Source organism: Panthera pardus, unplaced genomic scaffold, assembly GCF_024362965.1.
Source record: "Panthera pardus isolate Hobbes unplaced genomic scaffold, ASM2436296v1 HiC_scaffold_13, whole genome shotgun sequence".
NCBI classification, from domain to species: Eukaryota; Metazoa; Chordata; class Mammalia; order Carnivora; family Felidae; genus Panthera; species Panthera pardus.
The window spans coordinates 78,855,963-78,875,038 of NW_026526688.1; the positions used below are offsets into that span (position 1 = coordinate 78,855,963).

The 19,076-nt window shown below is 40.1% G+C and overlaps 1 protein-coding gene across 2 annotated transcripts in view; it reads left to right on the forward strand.

Moving 5' to 3' along the window:
* The first annotated feature begins 302 nt into the window (after positions 1 to 302).
* The window catches only part of NR3C2 (nuclear receptor subfamily 3 group C member 2), a 346,322-nt gene continuing 327,548 nt past the window's right edge, over positions 303 to 19,076 (forward strand). Inside the window, exons 1-2 of one of the 2 annotated variants that reach the window (XM_019441306.2) lie at positions 303 to 662; positions 6,083 to 7,841. In XM_019441306.2, coding sequence (XP_019296851.1) covers positions 6,085 to 7,841 — 1,757 coding nt within the window. In that variant the 5' untranslated portion in view covers positions 303 to 662; positions 6,083 to 6,084. The remainder of the gene's footprint in view (positions 663 to 6,082; positions 7,842 to 19,076) is intronic. The other variant, XM_019441311.2, reaches the window with a different exon arrangement.

Here is a 19,076-nt window from a genome sequence, read left to right on the forward strand (position 1 = left end):
GGGCAGTGGAGCGAGAGGGGCTGGGGTCAGAGTGTGGATGGTGCCCAGTGCCCAGTGTCGTAGCTGCTGCCCGGCACCCCAAGCACCCGCCGTGGCTGCGGCTTTAAGGGAGCTGCCGAGTCTAGGCTGTGTCGCAGCAACTTTGTATCAGTCATGTCGCCCTCCTGGTGACTGACAGCCACGATTGTCCAATGAGAAGCCCGCCTGACCTGTGCAGCGTGGAGCCTTGCTTCCCTCCGGGCCAATGGGAAGGGCTCAGGGGGGCGGGATAGCAACCTGAACTTTATCTGGACATGTGACCACCCCGGCCCTGGAGCTGGCCCACTCCCCCTCCGGGCTTTCGCCCGCCCTCTCTCCCTCTTTCCCTTCCCACTTCGCCCGCCCTGGCCCTGGCCCTGGCCCTGCCCCCTCCTCTCCGCCTCTCCGCGCCCGGGGTGTCATTGGGCCGGGGAGACGCAAGCCAACTTCAGGCTGCTCGGAGGAAGCCCGTGCAGTCACCTGGGTGCAAGAGCGTTGCTGCCTCGGGCTCTCTCGCTGCAGGGAGAGCGGCACTCGCTGGCCTGGATGTGGTTGGATTTAGGGGGGCTCCTCAGCAGGGGTGTCGTGGCGTTGGCGAGCGCTGCAACAGGTAGACGCCGAGAGACGGACCCCGGCCGAGGCAGGTGTGTAGGGGTGCGCCGCGGGGCGCCGCTTGCCGGACTCGGCTTGCGGCCGCCGCACGGGAGCGTGCACTTTGCAGGGAGAAGTGGCTGCGTAATCCGGAGGCACAGTCAGTATGGTGCTGTGTGCTTGTTGTTTTGTTTTGGTTTTCCACTTTTTCCCCCCTTTGGCCGCCAGAGGACTATTTTGGGAAAGTTTGGCCACTTTGGATAAATGCCCTCTAACGAGCAGCTTTCAACTGCCTTTGGCAGTGGGAGGTCTACCACCCTTCCCTTTCCCCAAGGATGAATTTCGGATCGTTTTCCTTTTACAATTTTTAAAGGACGTTTGAATAATATTTCTTTGCTCTATCAATTGCGGAAGCACCCAGATCTTAGCTGGAGGTGTAGCGGATAAGGGCAGTTGAAGGAGATACAGAATCCTGATGGAGCCTGTATGAAGGGGGCTCTGGAAATTCGTGCATTTACCGTCCCCTAGTATTATAAAACTCTTGGGAGAGGCAAATGCTTTCTGTGGCATCAGTTGCAATTGTAAAGGCAGGGGAGAAGGGATGAAGCTTCTTTTGATGTCATCCGTACCCTACTACTGAATTTAGGTGCATGGCTTTTCCTACTGAATTTTAAAAGACCAGGTTTGAATCATAATGATTTAGGGTGCCATCAGTTTTAACTATTTATTATAACCTAGAAGTTAGGAAAACTTTTGTTTGATAGCAGACAAGTTTTGGAAACCGCCGAATTCCTAATACACTAATTTGCTTTTTAACATTTGTATTGCCATTTCTCTAGGTGCTGTTATTGATGGTATTTACATAGTAATGATAACAGCGTTCTCCATCTGTGAAGTTCTGTGAAGTTTTAATTTTATGTTTGAGTTCAGGGCACACTGTCGCTGAAATGCCTGAGGATAGAAGTTTAAAAAAAATAATCTAAAGGAGAGCTTTTTCCTTTAAGGGAGAAATAGTGTGGCTTGGGGATTTTAGAAAGATCAGGTGGCTGAGTGAATTAGGTGAGTGAATAGAAATCAGGTGTGCTCAGTTCTAACTGGTTCTCCAGCACTCTTAGGTGACCTTGGGCAGGTTTCTGTCATTTACCTCCTCTATAAAGGAGGGGAACATCATAATAGTTCCGTAGTGGGGGTGACATAAAGGTAGTTAAGAATGGCAAACTTTTACAACGATGCAACCAGTGAAATTATATTTCATATTATAGTGAAATAACTATAGAAAATGATAAGTTTTAAGTGGGACTAGGTTGGGGGGGTATTAAAAGTGAAAGTTTTCAGATAAAATATAAATTGGCAAGAATCTTTGTTAATATTCCTGAAAAAAAGCTATTTCCTTATGGAAAAGAACAATTTAACACAGACTGTAAAACATAAAATTTTAAAGTCAGATTTTTCCTTTGCAGAAATAGTGTTTAAGAGCATATGCATAGCTTAAGGTAGAACTTCTCTCAGTGCTTTTTCTTTTGTGAAATTTCCTTTATGTTTTGGGGGGAGGTCATTTGCATGAAAATTAAAGGATCTTTCTGGTTCTTGTCTTTGTCCCAAGAGCGCCTCTGTTATAGTTTCCGATGTAAGGGAGACAAGTCTGATTCTATATAAGCTAGATGTGTATACCAGTGTCTGCTTCATCTTATACTTCAGTAACAAAAACTTTTCCTTTACCCTCTGGTTATTAAGTTCTATAAGGCTCATATTCATCAACTAAAATTATCGTTATTTTCTAGTACGTTCAGGTTAACTGAAATTCTGATCAAGCCATGGTTATTGTGCCAATTCCAGAAAGACAACCTAGGTTTCTTGGCCAACATAGGAAATAAATGCTTAACCTAATCTATTTTTTTTTTTTTTTACAGAGAAGACTGATTAAAATAATAGGGGGAACTCAGTATAAAATATTTTAATAATCCTAAATTTTTAAAAAACTCTGATCTTGAAAAATGTTTGCAGTAGAAGTCATGCAGATGCTAGATGTCCTCTAGTCTTGTGCCTTACTGTTGCCAATCTTTATTTTCTTTGTTGAGAAGTGCATTAAGTTGGTAGATGAATACGGTACCTTAAATAGAACTAATTTAGATTTCAGTAAAGCCTTTTGCAAATTCTTTAACGATAGCCCTGTCAATAACGTGGTGAAATGCAGGCTGTTTTATGTTATTATTAAAGGTTCAAGGCTAGCCAAACAGGACTTGGAAAGTTGTGATCAGCTGCATGTTAGCTGATAAGGTGCTTCCTTGTAGAGTGCCTTAAGATTGTACTTGCCTGCTATCTCCCATGTCGATTCTCTTCAAATCTTCATATAGCCTCACGAGTCTTAGATTTGGCTCCTGCTTTAAGGCAGTATGATGAAAGACATCCCTTAGAATATTAGTAGGTGTTGTGAAAAAAGGGGGCAGTGGCCAAATTATTTAGAGGACATTGGATTAGAAAGGAAACAGGTTTCTGTACTGGAAAACTTCTCAGGAGTTTAGCAGGCAGATTTACAGCGTGAAACTTCAAAAAAGCAGTAAGTGATCACCCTTTCCAAAAAAACGTTTGGAGGATAGATTTTGAAGAGGGATCTGGAGCTGGGGATTCTCCTTTCAGACTCAGGGTAGATAGGCCTGTTGCTTGGAGTGGGGGGTGTGGGGGGTGCAGATGAATAATGCAGCTAGGTGGAAGGTGGGGAGGCTGGAGCCTTTGGAGGCCTTTGGCAAAGGTGCCTAGGCAAGGGTAACCTGCAGTCACTAGGGTATAGGGCGGTGCAGTTCACCAAGACAAGAATGTGGATTTAGGGACAGGGTTGCAGGAAAGGGGCGTGATACACAGAAGATGTTCAGGTTTTTTTTTTTAAGTTTATTTTTATGTATTTATTTTGGGAGAGAGAGAGTGCACATGAGCTAGTGGGAGAGGGGCAGAGAGAGAGAGGGAATCCCAAGCAGGCTCCTCACTATCAATACAGAGCCCTATATGGGATTCAAATTCCTGAACCATGAGATCATGACCTGAGTTGAAGTCGGATGCTTAACCAGCTGAGCCACCCAGGCACCCCAAGATGTTCAGTTTTGAACATGAATAGACATGTTTCTTGTGGTGTTTAATGTATTTGGACCTAAAACATCTATACCTTAGATATGCATCCATTCAAGTTTGGTATGGGGTGGACAGAATATTCTTAGGTGGAAGTAGAAACACAGAATACTTGTAGTTTTCAACTTATGTCTATTTTTTTTCAACTTGTCTTTCATCCATACTAAATTTTTTGGCTGGAGTTACCAGATAAACTATTGTAATTTGTCATTTTCCCCTGTTTTGTGATTGACTTGTAATTAAGAACTTATATAGAATGTTCTTTAAAAAGTAGGCTACATACCGGAGTTTAATCATCACAAATTGAGTATTGATTATGTTATAATGAAAGATTTTTTATTTGTACTAGGTATCTGCTTAGGATGCAGTGGTGAAATTGATAGTTTTTGCCTCTTAACTTCAAGTGTAGAATACAAAGAAGTAAGAGGTATTTATGGTACTCAGACAATTTAGGCATTAAATGTCATAATACAGCTTTGTGATGTCTATTGCCGATTTATTTAGTAGAGCCATTCTCTTATTTTTCTCTGTTAATTAACATAAGTTCTGTGGCCTGAGGACTTCCTGGTCTCTTTTTCAGGAGAAGCTAGGGAGGATGGAGGTAGTGCATGGCCCTGGGGGTGGGGGTGGGGGTGGGGGTGGGGCGGGGAAGGATGAGAGGGCCTAAAGTAATGTTGGTGTGCAGATCTGCAGAAACTGCACTGGACTTTTATTTGGGTCATGGATTGTTTACAGACCTGAAAGGATTTGAAAAATGTATACATAATGACTTCAGCAGTTTTGTATATTAAAATGTACAAATGAAATTTGTACTGAGAATGAGTTAATTTTCTTTAAAATATGTTTATTGAGAGTGGTGGGTCTCAAAGCGAGGAGTGAATATTGCCACCCCCCCCCCCAATGGCCAAGGGGCATTTGGCAATGTGGAGACATTTTTGGTCGTCACAGCTGGGGATGGGGAGTGCTACTGGAGTCTAGTGTGTAGGTGTCAGAGATGTTGCTAAACATCTTACAGTGCAGAAGGACAGACCTTCACACAAAGAATTATCAGGCCCCAAATGTCGGTAGTGCTGAGGTCGAGATACCTTGCTGTAGAGAGACATGGGATTACATTTCAGCCCTGCCGTATAGCTGTGTGGCCAGAGCCTCGGTTTCCCCAATGTATCATTTGGATAATAGTTTTACTGACCTTATAGGGTTATTAGGGTGAATAAGAGGCTTATAATGTTGCATTGAGTTATATAATGCATAGAATTATGTAAATATAGCCTATTATAATGATTTTGTCTATGAAATAAATTTATAGAGAGAGTCAGTGAATATGATTCTAAGAAGAAAAAAAAAAACAACCTTTGGGCTCCCTGAGGATGAGGACTGTACCTGTTTTGTTTATCACTATAGATTCAGTGACTCTTTATAGGCCTAGGATGTAGCACGCACTTGGTAAATATTTGTTGAATGAATGAACACATAAATTGTCAGGACTCAGACTTCCTCCATTTGCTCTTGAAAATAAAACTGTCTTTGCTAGAAGTCTTTATAGCAGAGGTACCACTAAGTAAGGACGCATGTTGAAGTCCCTGTCAGTATTGAAATACAGAGAATCTGGTGGTGACATTCCCAGCTTCTCATACTGCCTGTCTGAACTATGGACCATCTTAGTTAATCAGGACATATGAATCTTTTGTTTTCAGAACTGATATGGGATTATCTTGATCACTAATACATTTTAAGAAAATCTTATTTTTTAAAAAAAATCTTAAATTATTTTTCCTGCGATAATTCACTTGATAACTTTAATTTTATATTGAGAAATGGTAACATTGATTGCATTTCCGTATGGTTTTTAATAAAACCACGTAGATCTGGAAAGCAGCTTCCATATGCCGCAAGACTCCAAACGTTTTGGAATCAGAAGATTTAGTTTTAAACCCATATTCATCACTTATTATGTCTTTGACTTTGGGCAAATAACCCATATGACTAAGCTCTCAGTTTCCTCCTTGTCTGCCTCATCAGTCCCCAGGATTACTCTGAATATTACGTGAGTTGACATTTGTGAACGTTCTTTGCAAATTCTAAAACGTGTATTATAGCAAATATGTTACTTTTACTTACATGCAAAATAATTTTGTATGCTTGCTGCTCATATTCTGGCCTCTGGACAAGTTAATAGTCAGTACTCTGTTATAGCACCCCAAAAAGATAATAATTTTAATATAACTAGAAGTGCCGTTTATAATAAGTAGAATATGTATTCATAGTTTAATAAATACAACTTTAGAATGTCTTCTAGGGTGATATGGCTATAAATGACTCTAATTCGATTTTTTAATATAAATTTATTTGTTAGCTATGGAGACCAAAGGCTACCACAGTCTCCCTGAAGGTCTAGATATGGAAAGACGGTGGGGTCAAGTTTCTCAGGCTGTGGAACATTCTTCCCTGGGACCTACAGAGAGGACCGATGAGAATAACTACATGGAGATTGTCAACGTAAGCTGTGTTTCCGGTGCTATTCCAAACAACAGTACTCAAGGAAGCAGCAAAGAAAAACACGAACTACTCCCTTGCCTTCAGCAAGACAATAATCGGTCGGGGATTTTAACATCTGATATTAAAACTGAGCTGGAGTCCAAGGAACTTGCCGCAACTGTAGCTGAGTCCATGGGTTTATACATGGATTCCGTAAGAGATGCTGACTACACCTATGATCAGCAGAACCAACAAGGAAGCATGAGTCCAGCGAAGATTTATCAAAATGTTGAACAGCTGGTGAAATTTTATAAAGAAAATGGCCATCATCCTTCCACCCTAGGTGGTGTGAACAGGCCCTTGAGATCCTTCCTGTCTGACTCTGGGAGCTCTGTGAATGGTGGGGTCATGCGTGCCATCGTTAAAAGCCCTATCGTGTGTCATGAGAAGAGTCCATCCGTTTGCAGCCCCCTGAGCATGGCCTCTTCAGCTTGCAGCCCTGCAGGAATCAGCTCTGTGTCCTCCACGTCTGCCAGCTTTGGCAGCTTCACAGTGCACAGCCCTATCACCCAGGGGACTCCGTTGACATGCTCCCCTAATGTTGAAAACCGAGGCTCCAGGTCGCACAGCCCGGCACACGCCAGTAATGTGGGCTCTCCTCTATCAAGTCCATTAAGTAGCATGAAATCCCCAATATCCAGCCCTCCGAGTCATTGCAGTGTAAAATCTCCGGTCTCCAGTCCTACTAACGTCACTCTGCGATCCTCTGTGTCTAGCCCTGCAAACGTCAACAACTCAAGGTGCTCTGTTTCCAGCCCTTCCAACACAAACAACAGATCCACGCTTTCCAGTCCAACTGCTAGTACTGTGGGATCTATCTGTAGCCCTGTAAACAATGCCTTCAGCTACACTGCCTCTGGCACCCCTGCTGGATCCAGTGCAGCCCGGGATGTGGTTCCTAGTCCAGACACCCACGAGAAAGGTGCTCACGAGGTCCCCTTTCCTAAGAGTGAGGAAGTAGACAGTGCCATCTCCAATGGTGTGACTGGCCAGCTTAACATTGTACAGTACATAAAACCGGAGCCAGATGGGGCTTTTAGCAGCTCATGCCTAGGAGGAAATAGCAAAATAAATTCCGATTCCCCTTTCTCGGTACCAATAAAACAAGAATCAACCAAGCATTCGTGTTCAGGCACCGCTTTTAAAGGGAATCCAACAGTGAACCCATTTCCATTTATGGATGGTTCATATTTTTCCTTTATGGATGATAAAGACTATTATTCTCTATCAGGAATTTTAGGACCACCTGTGCCCGGCTTTGATGGTAACTGTGAAGGCAGCGGATTCCCAATGGGGATTAAACAGGAACCAGATGATGGGAGCTATTACCCAGAGGCCAGCATCCCTTCATCCGCTATTGTTGGTGTGAATTCAGGTGGACAGTCCTTTCACTACAGGATTGGTGCTCAAGGTACAATATCTTTATCACGAACAGCTAGAGACCAATCTTTCCAACATATGAGTTCCTTTCCTCCTGTTAATACTTTAGTGGAGTCATGGAAGTCACATGGTGACCTGTCGTCTAGAAGAAGTGATGGGTATCCAGTTCTAGAATACATTCCAGAAAACGTATCCAGGTAAGTTGGCTTTTCCTCCTTTTTTGAAAATCATGGCTTTATAAAATGTTGAAAAAGTATTTACAGTTGGTAATTTTAAACACATTTCAGTTTACTGTTTTATGTTTGCTTTCAGGATGGTCATTGAGTGCTCCCCTCTTTCCTTGCTAGTATAATGTTACTGCTTTTTTGAAATAGAGGAAAAAAAAAAAACCTCTTAAAATCTTTTAGGAAATACTGGTGTTGATCTTCAAGGAGGGAGCCTATATGGGTGTCCCCTCCCCCGCTTCTACATTGCCTATTGTAGGTGTTTGGGAAAGGCTTGTTTTGTACTGCCTGATACTGTATTTACTTTAGCAGACTAGCGCTAGACTGTTTGTTTCTTTAGCTGTACACCGGTTCACTAGAATTGTTTTAAATTCGTTTCTTTGTCGTTTTAGTCTTTTTCCTTAGCTTTTTTTTTTTTAATTCATCTCTTCATTGGTTGTGAAATATGAAATTGAACCCCAAATCAGTTACCCACAAGCTCTGCACCCTCTTGGTCCTTTGCTAGGTAGGTTAATTGTATGTAAGTTATGGTTTTCAATACAAATAAATCATTTCCTTAACTGTGAGGGCTTTTAAAGACTCAGCACATCTAAAATTACTAAGTGGACAGTCTTGTTTTCTTACTCATATTGGAAGTAAAATATGTCACAGCAGTTTTGAATTGGTAGATTTACAACTTTTATGATCTGCAAGAGGACATGCGTTACTTACTGTAAAATATCTCTTGACTTTCCTTTTTGCAGATGGCATATTGTGTATGTTTAGAAAAAACAAGGAAGAGGTTTTTGGTATGACTGTAAAGGGTGGTTCTAAGTTATATAGTGAATACTTGTATTGAACTTTGCTTCAGTACTGTTTTTATTACATGGTTGTGATAAATGATCCCTTTATTGAACATATAAAAAATAGATTTCCTAGATGTAGTTCATTTTTTTGGCATTTAGGAATACACAGATATTTTCCCTAAAAACTTATGTTATGGGAGATATGTTCATCCCATTAACAACAGAGGGCTTATATGTATTTCTGTATCTTTCTTCTTCCGTTCTGCCTTCCTTATGAGCCAAAAGCTAAAACTTTAATTGGTGCACTCCTTTCCTTGTCATTGATGCACACCTTGCTCCTCTGGCCTTTATGGAAGCAAACATTCCATTTAAAGGATACGTTATAACAATTGTCCATAGCACGAACTGTCATACTGGGATCCTGCCTCTGTCTCTTAAATTCTAAACACTAATGCAAGGTAGCCTAAGACAGCATGGCTTTCATCAGAAACAAACTCAGCATGTGGTCTACTGTTAGTGCTTTGTTTTACTTTCAGAGAAGGAAATTTTGCACACGATGTTGATATTTTCGTGAGTGATGTTTTTAGTGAGTTAGTATGAGGGAGTGTAGCCTGGTAGTGGAGGGCATGCTGCCATGGTCGAAATCTCAGCTGTGCCACTTAATTGCTTTGTGTCACTGCCCAAATCCCTTCACCCCTGGGCTTTGGTTTTCTCCTCCCCGGGGGGGGGGGGGGGGGGGGGGGGGGGGGAAGGAAAGAAAAAGAATTCAGTAGTACCCATCTCAAAGGTAGTTAGGATAATTGAGTTAATTTATGAGAAGCACTTTGCCTATCATCTGGCATGCAATAGGTATTATATACATTTAGCTATTCCTGTTAACATTTGATTAGGTTGCACAATTTTTAGTTTTCATTTCTTTTAGTTTTTTGTTTTCTTCATTATATGAAATTACACAAAATATTTTGAAGAAATATTTTATACATAGTTGAAAGAAATATTTGTTAATTCTTATGATTGAATCCTACTCTGATTATTATTATTTTTTATGGTTAGGCACCATACATTTGACATTACGTTTCTTTTTTTTTTTCAATGTTTATTTATTTTGAGAGAGAGAGAGTGTACACCTGCACGAGCCAGCATGAGCAGGGGGAGGGGCAGAGAGAGAGGGGGAGAGAGAATCCCAAGCAGGTTCCATGATCATCACAGAGTCCCACTAGGGGCTTCATCTCACAACCAGGAGATGATGACCTGAGCTGAAATTAAAGACGCTTCACCAACTGAGCCACCCAGGCACCCCTGCCACTACATTTCTATTTATGCTTTATTGGTTTTGAAGGCAGTTGCTTTAGGTAATGATGTTCCTGGTAGCAATAGTAGAGATATAGTAGATAAAATCATCAGTTCTCTGCTCTGTTTTGTTCTGCATCCTCTTTCCACTACTTTAATTGTAGTTTTTACACTCCTGAAGCCCCTCCCGATGTTCTAGTGACCCATAGCCTTAAACATGTTAATGTGAATCAGGGACCTTGAGCCTGCTCTGTGTTTGTGGGCACTGGAGGTGTTGTTCAGTGTCTCTTCAGGAGGATTCCAAAATTCTTCATGTATGTGTTAGTATCATCAGAGGGGATTCATTTTGTTTACATGCATGTTAGTGTGGTTGCTAGTTTGTAGAAGTTTCCCCCAAACTTTTAATAACAAAGCTTTATTGTCATTTGAAGCCACTTATAGCCTGCTGGTTCTTTACAGCCTTTTCTGGTGAATATTATCGAAACCTGCTGTTTTGATCATTCTCAGAATAAAGGCTCAAGGATCAGAAGATATTTAGATTTTTTTCTAGATTGCAGTCTACGTGTTATAATATTTAACCTCATCTATGCTTCATCTCTGGTCTCTTGTTTTGTGTCTTTTGGATCAAAATCGAGCTTTTTTGTCTATATCTTAATGTGGGATGATGATACCCTGTTCTGGGAGATGTGGAATAAAGAATTACAGGTTGTGGAGGATCAAGGCGGTGTGTGACTGTTCATAGGTTTTGTAATAACCTTCATCTTTAGATTGAACTGGAAACTGTTTTCTAGTAGGTGTCAAAGTGTTGTTTGGGATTCCTGAGACCCTTTCAAGAAGGGTTGTGAAGTGAAAGATCATCATCGGTAAAAGATCCATTCAAAATGGAAGATAGACCAGTGCTAGTGTATGAAAAATTTACTAATAGGGTTTCAGATTCTACATTGCAACTAACCTTTAAGAAACTACTCACTTGCAGTTTTCAAGGTAGTGTCAAAGAATCACATCTGCATTTATCTCCAGTGATCGTTAAAATACTCCTCCTTTTTCCAACAACATATCCGTATGAAGCCAGATTTTCTTCATACTCTTGAACCAAAACCTGTCGCCACACATTGAATGCACAAGTAGGTATGAATATCCAGCTGCCTTCTATTAAGGGAGACAATAGACTTGCAAAGATGTAAAACAGTGCCTCTCCTCACTCAAGTTTTTGGGGAAACAGTTATTTTTTTCATAGACATATGCTTATGTGAACATGTAATGGCTTCTTATTTTTAAATGATTTAAAATGAGTATTAGTTTTAAATTCTAATATGGTAAATACCATTAGATCTAACTGACCTAAACAAAAGCTTTTTGGAATCCTCCATACATTTTTACAGTGGAAAGGTGTCCTAAGACCCCAAAGTTGAGAATTGCTGGTCTCTTCTATTCTCTACACCCTTTGGCAGTGAATGAAAAAAGACGTTATTACTTTATTTATGTTAGCCTTCCTGAATATGATGCTGAGGAAGGAGTGCCCTATTCAAATAAGAAAAATGATTCTCCTCTAGTTAATTTTTCAAGCTGATAGAAGTGAGTAATGGCTGTGAAGTGTGTGTTGTCCTCCTCTCTGTGGGCATCCTGTAAGAGCGGTGACGAAAGCCATCTGTCTGTTAATCATTTCCAGTGAGTGGATTGCCTGAGCACCACAGTGTAAAGTAAATTATGACACAAGCTGAATGTAAAGCTTTGAGGATGGACACTGGACCTAGTTGTGTCATGTCGATTGGAGTTTCCCTGTCATCTAGGACACAAACAAAACTGTGACCATGGTGAGTCACAGCTTCTCTTGGCCTCAGTTTCTTCATTTAAAGCGGATGTGTTGAACTCGGTGCTCTCCTGAGGGTCTGCCAGCAAAACCATGGAGTGGCTGTGCAGTTTCCTTGGAGTTCTGTTTGTGAAAAATCAAGAGTATCCTTTAACATATTTGCTAATCTGGTTTGGAGTATATTTTAATGGCAGGTCTAGATCTGTGGTTTCCAGGGTGTCCTGGATAGAAAAACATTATTGTAATTTACCATTTGTTATTACTATTTTTTAATGTTTGTTTATTTTTGAGAGAGAGAGAGAGAGAGAGACAGAGCATGAGTAGGGAGGGGCAGAGAGAGAAGGAGAAACAGAATCCAAAGCAGGCTCCAGACTCCGAGCTGTCAGCACAGAGCCTGACATGGGGCTTGAACCCAGAACAGTGAGATTGTGACCTGAGCAGAGCCAAATTGGATCCAAAGTCAGATGCTTATCTGACTGAGCCACCCAGGTGCCCCACCATTTACCATTTAAAAACAAGAAGCAGTGACTTATTTCAGTTTGAAAAGCAGAGGTTTTTTAAAATCAAATCTTTTGTAAAATTTGATATTCACTATGAATTTATTTTTCTTTTAATTTCACCATTTCTTTTGAAGACAGGGTTTTTCTATTGACACAACATTGATGTTTATGGTGATGGTCATAGCATCATAACATGCGCTAACATTGACTTAGACCTTTGAATGTAAAGTTCACTGTTTCAAAGGGCATATTCTGGTAGGTTTCAAGATGAATGATCAGGTGTTTATCTTATTCTATGCTGCATTTTTTTTCCATGGTAGAGTGAAACAGTTTAGTAAATAACCTATGGTTATTTTTTTTTTCAGTTGTGCCTAGAGTTTTAAAAACTCACCTTCTGTAGTACACCAAAAGGTTTAGAATTCAAGGAGTTTGTTAGAATAGTTACCTGTCCCTTAGCAGACTTTCTGAGTAAACCAGTGAGATCTAAATATGTCTATGTAATGCAGAGTATGAAAGACTGATGGGTTTTTTTTTTTTTTTTTTGGAGGGGAGGTGGAATTGGAGTGATTGAGTATTCATACTTCCTCTAATAAATAAATCCATTAAGAATTACTTAGGTCATTTGGAAGTGAAAACCTGGAACTTTCTTTTTCTTATTATTTGTCTTACAATATTTTGATTTTGAAATTGCTGGTGTACCTAGAATTTCTCCCGGTTAGTATTCTAAATAATATTTTTAGAAATGATTTCACAATGAGACTTGCTTCTCCTGATGATTCATCCACTTTCATTCATTTATGGTATTTCTGGTAAGAGTAGTGATAATTTTATTGAAAAAAAGAAGAAAACCCTTAGTGGTTTTTAACGAACAAATCGCTATGTACAGTTTGATAAATTTTGCTTTTAACATCATAAGTGTCCTAGGTTTATATGTCAGTATGTCTACCTTTTATTATCTAAAGTATTAGATATACTTAATATACTTAGAACTGTTTACTTCATACTTTAAAAATAGAGATAAAAGCCTTGCTTTCAGTTAAATAAACTCAAATTATCCAACTTCAGACTATTCAGGCTGTTTGCATACCCAGCAGTGGTGTGCTAGAACTAAGACCAGGGGATGTAGCATTTATGGATTTGATACCTTTTGCAGGAGTAAAATTCTGGATGTGTGTGACCTTTTCTATACTTGTAATGTTTAGAGTGGTACCAGATGTTATGTTGATCACAAGTAATTTAGGAGTAACACTTCACTTCCCCTAATGCTTTGATGGCATTAATTTTTTTCTCCAAAATAATATTTTTTTTCCAGGCTTTCAACTGTTGCTTTAGTTTAATACTACTCATCTACTGATAAAATTTCAGCTCTCCTGCTACATAGTGTATCATTTTCTTTCATTTGCTAAATTCAAATCAAGAGAAAAATATTAGCTTTTATATGGAACTTAAATATAGTCATTAAATTGTATATTTTTGTGGACTGCATTCCAAAGTTAGTGAAGACCCAGGAAAAAGAATTGTGTTAAATGTGTTGGTCTTTATCTTAAATTTTAGAATTTCTAGTTTTAAACTTGTATAGGCTTTCTTTTCAGTTTTAAGAGTTTTATTTTGTTCTTTATATAATGAGGTAATGATGAAGTTAAAACATAATTAGATATAAGCACCTGTTACTTAATGGATGCCTGGAAACCTCTGGATTTATTATTGTCAGTGGTAAGGCCAAGGCCAAAATATCTATGTAGAAAAGAGGTAGAAATCACTTGTATTTATGCAAGAAATAGAAAACTGTAGCATAAGGAAGGAAAAAGGACAAACAAAAAGTAATTTGAATACCTAAAAAGTTAATTCACTAGGGAGGGAGAGTGAGCTAATAACTGGAGATCTGAATATGTAACCATGGCTGTGACTTAATTAATGATGATATCTTCATCGTTATGTACCCTTACCTTATATATTAGGAGTTGTCGAGACTTACAAATAAAAATTATAATCTAAAACAGAGTGAAATAAGATTTACAATGGGCAAAGTCAACTTTGGGTATTCTGACAGTATAAGATTATCTAGGCAAGTTTTGGAAAATGAGGAGTGGGTTGGTGGTGGTCAGAGTGGATATTTATCCTTAGTCTTGAAAATTTGGCAGAGGGTAGGAGTGGTCATTTCCTGATGGAGGGAGTTACGTGAGCTAAACTTGGAGATTGGCAGAAAACACTGAATGTGTCAAGATGTATGGCTGATTGTGACAATAGCGAATAAGGAGAAGAAAGCCTGTAACAGATTAGTTCGTTGGAACTAGAAGGGAATGGAACTTGAAAGTCACACTAAGAAATTTGTACTTAATTTGGTAGGTAATGAGGAACTATTGAAATGTTGGAGCAGGGAAGTGGCATGAGCTGAAGTGCACTTTGGAAAAACCTTAATTAGGCAATGGCTGTGGGGTGGAGCCTTGTTAAGAAATTCTTGCAGCAGTGCAGGGGAATGGGAACTTGGTTCTCTGGAGCAAGGATGTCCAGGGTAATGGAAAAAAAGAGACAGATGTGAGACATTACAGAAGAAGCCCTTGTAGGAGTTTGTATAAGGTTTTTATTTTGAAATAATCACAAACCTACCAAAAAAAAAAAAAATAAGTCCATTATGAACTAAAAAGAAGGACATTCTCTCACATAACTGCAATATAACCATCAAAATCAAGAAATTAACATTAAGTTACTTGCTTTAGGCCCATCTTGTGCTTTTTCTGCCCCAGTCCTGGAGTCAGCTATTTCTCCAAGGACTGCCCCATCCCCGCAGATACTTTCCTGTCTGCCTTTGGGGTCTAACTCGGTGTTCTGGGTCACAGGGCCACACTCCCCCCTACAGATGCCCTCCTTAGCCCACTCCAGCACTGACTCCCCCTGCTGGGCCATCCTCTCCCTGCTTGGGCGCTGCTCTGCACTAGACCATGTGAACGCATAGACACATACATGCTTTCCCTCCGCCCCCCCCCCCCCCCCCCCCCCCCACTGCATTGGGCATCAGAGCCACCCTTGGGCTTGGTGCCCTACTGTGGGCCAAGACACCTGTTCACGCCCTACCCCCTACTGTGGATTTTTACTTTGCTATGTCTTGCCTAATGGTTTTAGGACTGAATTATTAAGAGAAAGGAGAGGACTAGATACTTAGGTAGAAATGGAGGGTAAAGTATGTGGAAAATCAGCGAAAACTCAAGTTGTGAGTTTGACTGTCATGGATAATGGTAAGCAATGAAGGGAAATGGAGAGGTCAAGAAGGAATAGGTTGGAGAAGAAGTGATGATTTATCTTGGTTCCATGAGTTTTAAGTTCTACACTACCTCTGACAGTAAGAGTCCTCCCTATAGGTGGAAATGTTGGTCTGGAGATGTGGGAGGCCTCTTCATAGAAGTGGCAGTTGAGGGTGTCAATGTGGGTGCTATTGCCCAGGGAGAGAATGTATGTATGACTCAGGTATGGCTTACAGTGCATTGTGAGAGGCATTTGGAGGAACAGAACCCCATTTAGGAGATGAGCAACACATCCTAATAAAGGAGACAGAGTTGTTTGGAGAATTAAGATAGTGCCGAGTCATGGATGCCAAAGGGAAGAATCACGTAGTCTTAGACTTTCCAAATTAGAAGGGCTCTAAGGCTATCTGTAAATCCAGGCCTGGAACTAAGGTTCAGAGAGATTACATGCCTTTTCCAATATCATACAAAGCAGTTGGTAGCAGACTGGGAGTAGATCCTGCCCTTTTGTCTATTACATCATTCTTCCCTTCAGTAGGAGGTGGTGGTTCAAAACCTGGTGATGGGGGTGAGGAAGACTAGAAATTAGACTGAGTAGTTGGCGCTGGTGATTTTTCAAGAAGGACTTCTGTAGAGGGGTAGGAATGGGAATTGGACTGTGATCGGTTAAGGAATAAGTTAGGAAGAGGAGAAACTTAGGGGAGGTAGGCACAGGATTTACCCTTGGGAGGCATCTGTTCAGTGGTAAAGAGAAAGGGTGAGAGAACAGGTGGTAGCACAAAGGAGCAGCAGGATCAGAGTAAGGATTTTGTTGGACAGGTGAGATATGACGAGGGTGGTGGAGGAGACTGTGCTGCGATTGAGATGGAAAATGTGAGAAGGAGGGCAGAGAATGATGAGGGCAGTGTCTGGGGAAGCTGAGAATAAAAGGGAGACTACGGTTAGCTGCAGGGTCAGGTATTTAACTGCCATATCGAACCAGTATATGTAAGCAGTTGCGGGCAGCCAGCATCACTGTTTTTAAGATAGGGAAACTGAGGCTCAGATGGTATTCATGATTTGCCTAAGGCCACATAACTAAGGTAAATGAAGAAACAAATGCTTGAGATAGAAAAGAAAACTGAATGTCCTAAGAAAGATGGTAGTTTTAAAAACATAAATCAAATTATGTGACCGATATAAAGCCCTCTGGCTGCCTCTCATTACAAGCAGCATAAGGTAAAATAATTGAGGGTCTGGAAAGTACTGAAATATCAGAGCTCTGTTTTATTTAATATCTGTTTTTTCCCTGCTCATTCTGCACACTGACCTTTCTGTGACTCAAACTAACCGAGCCCCCTACCCTGTGGGGCCTCCATGCTTACTGTTCTCCCCACTGAGGCTCTGCCTCCAGATTTTGGTTGCCTGTTCCTTCTTGTCACTTGGAATTAGCTTAAGTGTCACCCTCTCAAGGAGGTCTTCCCTGACATCCTATTTAAAGTGGTGACTCTATCCCCCCCACCTTCTAACAACGCGTCACAAACTTTTGTTGTCTTCATAGCACATACCTATCAGAAGTTATCTTTGTTTACTTCCTCCAATTAGAATGTAAACTTCCTGAGAGCAGGAACCTTATCTGTCCTGTTTGCCAGTGTATTTGTCATACCTAAGACAGTGCCAGGTACGTTGTTGATGTCTAGTAAATTCTGAATGAATGAATGAATGAATGAATGAATGAGTTGCTTAGCAGAGGGACTTAGGGGCAGACATGTATCTGGAATGACTAGATAAGTGTTGGTGATTGTGTAAGACTCCTACAATTATTGTCAAATAACAGAATTGTGTTGTTAGCGAAAAGTTGTTGTGACCCATGAACATATTTTTAAGGATTTTCACAAAAATAATCAATAGGTACTGTTCTTGTTTTATCTAATCTCAGCATAATAAGGTAGTTGGTGATGTATTACAGGCTATATGGTGACATATTCTTAGTCTTTACTTACGAGGTCATTTATTTATTTTTAATTTACAAACGGTAAAATTCATTATTTTGGGAGAAGTTTGGCCAAGTGAGTAGTCACATAACCACCATGCATTCAAGATAAAAATAGTTCTGTCTTCCAGTAGAATTCTTTTGTGTTGTCCCTTCACTCCTCTTCACTACCAAACCGTAGTGACCATTTATATGTTCCCCATCATTGTAGATCTATTTTTTTGTAGATTGTCTTATAAATGGAATTACACTTTTTATAGCCTTTTGATTCTGGCTTCTTTTATTTAGCGTAATGCCTTTGACATTCATCCTTGTTGTTGCCCGCATTACTAGTTTCCTTCTAGTGCTGAGTAGTATTCCATTTATGGCTGTACCACACAGTTTGTTCATCCACTCACCTGCTGATTGACATTTGGGTTGTTTCCAGGTTTTGCTGTTACAAACAAAGCTGCTGTAAATATTCACATACAGCTCCCTGTATGGACATATGCTTTATTTTTCTTCAGTAAATGCGTACATGTAGAATGGCTAGATCATATGGTAGGTGTAGGTTTAATTTTTAAGAGACTGTCAAGCTGTTTTCTGAAGTGATTGTACCATTTTTACATTCCCACCAACACTGTGTGAGATCTGGTTCCATTACATCCTTGCCAGCACTTGAGAGAGTCAGTCTTTTTAATTACAGACATTATGATAGGCGTGTAATGAAAACTCATTGTCATTTAAATTGGCATTTCTCTAATGCCTCAATGAAACTGAACATTTTTTTTTTCCCATGTGCTTCCTTGCCATCCATATGCCTTCTTCTCATACCTGTTAACCCTTTTGTCCATTTTTATTGGGTTGCTTTCTTCTTTTTGAGTTCTGTTATCAGTGGATATTAATGTAAACGTTTTGACAGAAGACCTAGAATGAAGATAAAATTAGCTATTTAAATTTCTGGATTAACAGAAGGAAAAATAATAGACAATTTTCGGATTATTTAGTACCTACTGTGTTCTTAATGTGGTCTTCACTGTATTCCTTTCTAGCTGTGGAGATGACTCACGTGAGTATATACAGCTTTTTTTTTTTTTTCTTTTTTTGCGAGGGGGCTGGGTAGTAGTTCTGTAATCATCTGTTCCATTGAATGATGCAGGTGAGAACTGTTACCAAAGATTAGAAAGGAAAGAGTTCTCTGTGGGCTGGAATAGCCAAGAAAAGCTTCATAAAGGGGATGAGATTTCAGGAAACAATTGAAGATTGGTGATGTTTGGTGAGGAGTAGAGATGTATTAGAGGATAAGCATCAACACAGGTCAGGTGTGTGGACAGAGGACGGAAACCCCCTTGGGTTGCTTTAATTGTATTTAGGGAAAACTAGATTATAGAAAATCCGAGAGTGCCAAAAAGAAGTGTTGGGCACTTTTAACATAGCATTATTAAACATTCTTTTAACTTGGAAATGACATAAAAGGGTAGATAGGGAAATCTGATGAGGGAGATAAGAAATAGTGAATGAAACAATAGAACAGTTGAAAGGCTATTGTATTGATAATTCAAACCTAGGGGATAAGTGCTGAGTGTTTGGGATGGTGGGCTGGGGATAGAAGTTCGAGTGTGAAGGAAGAAAT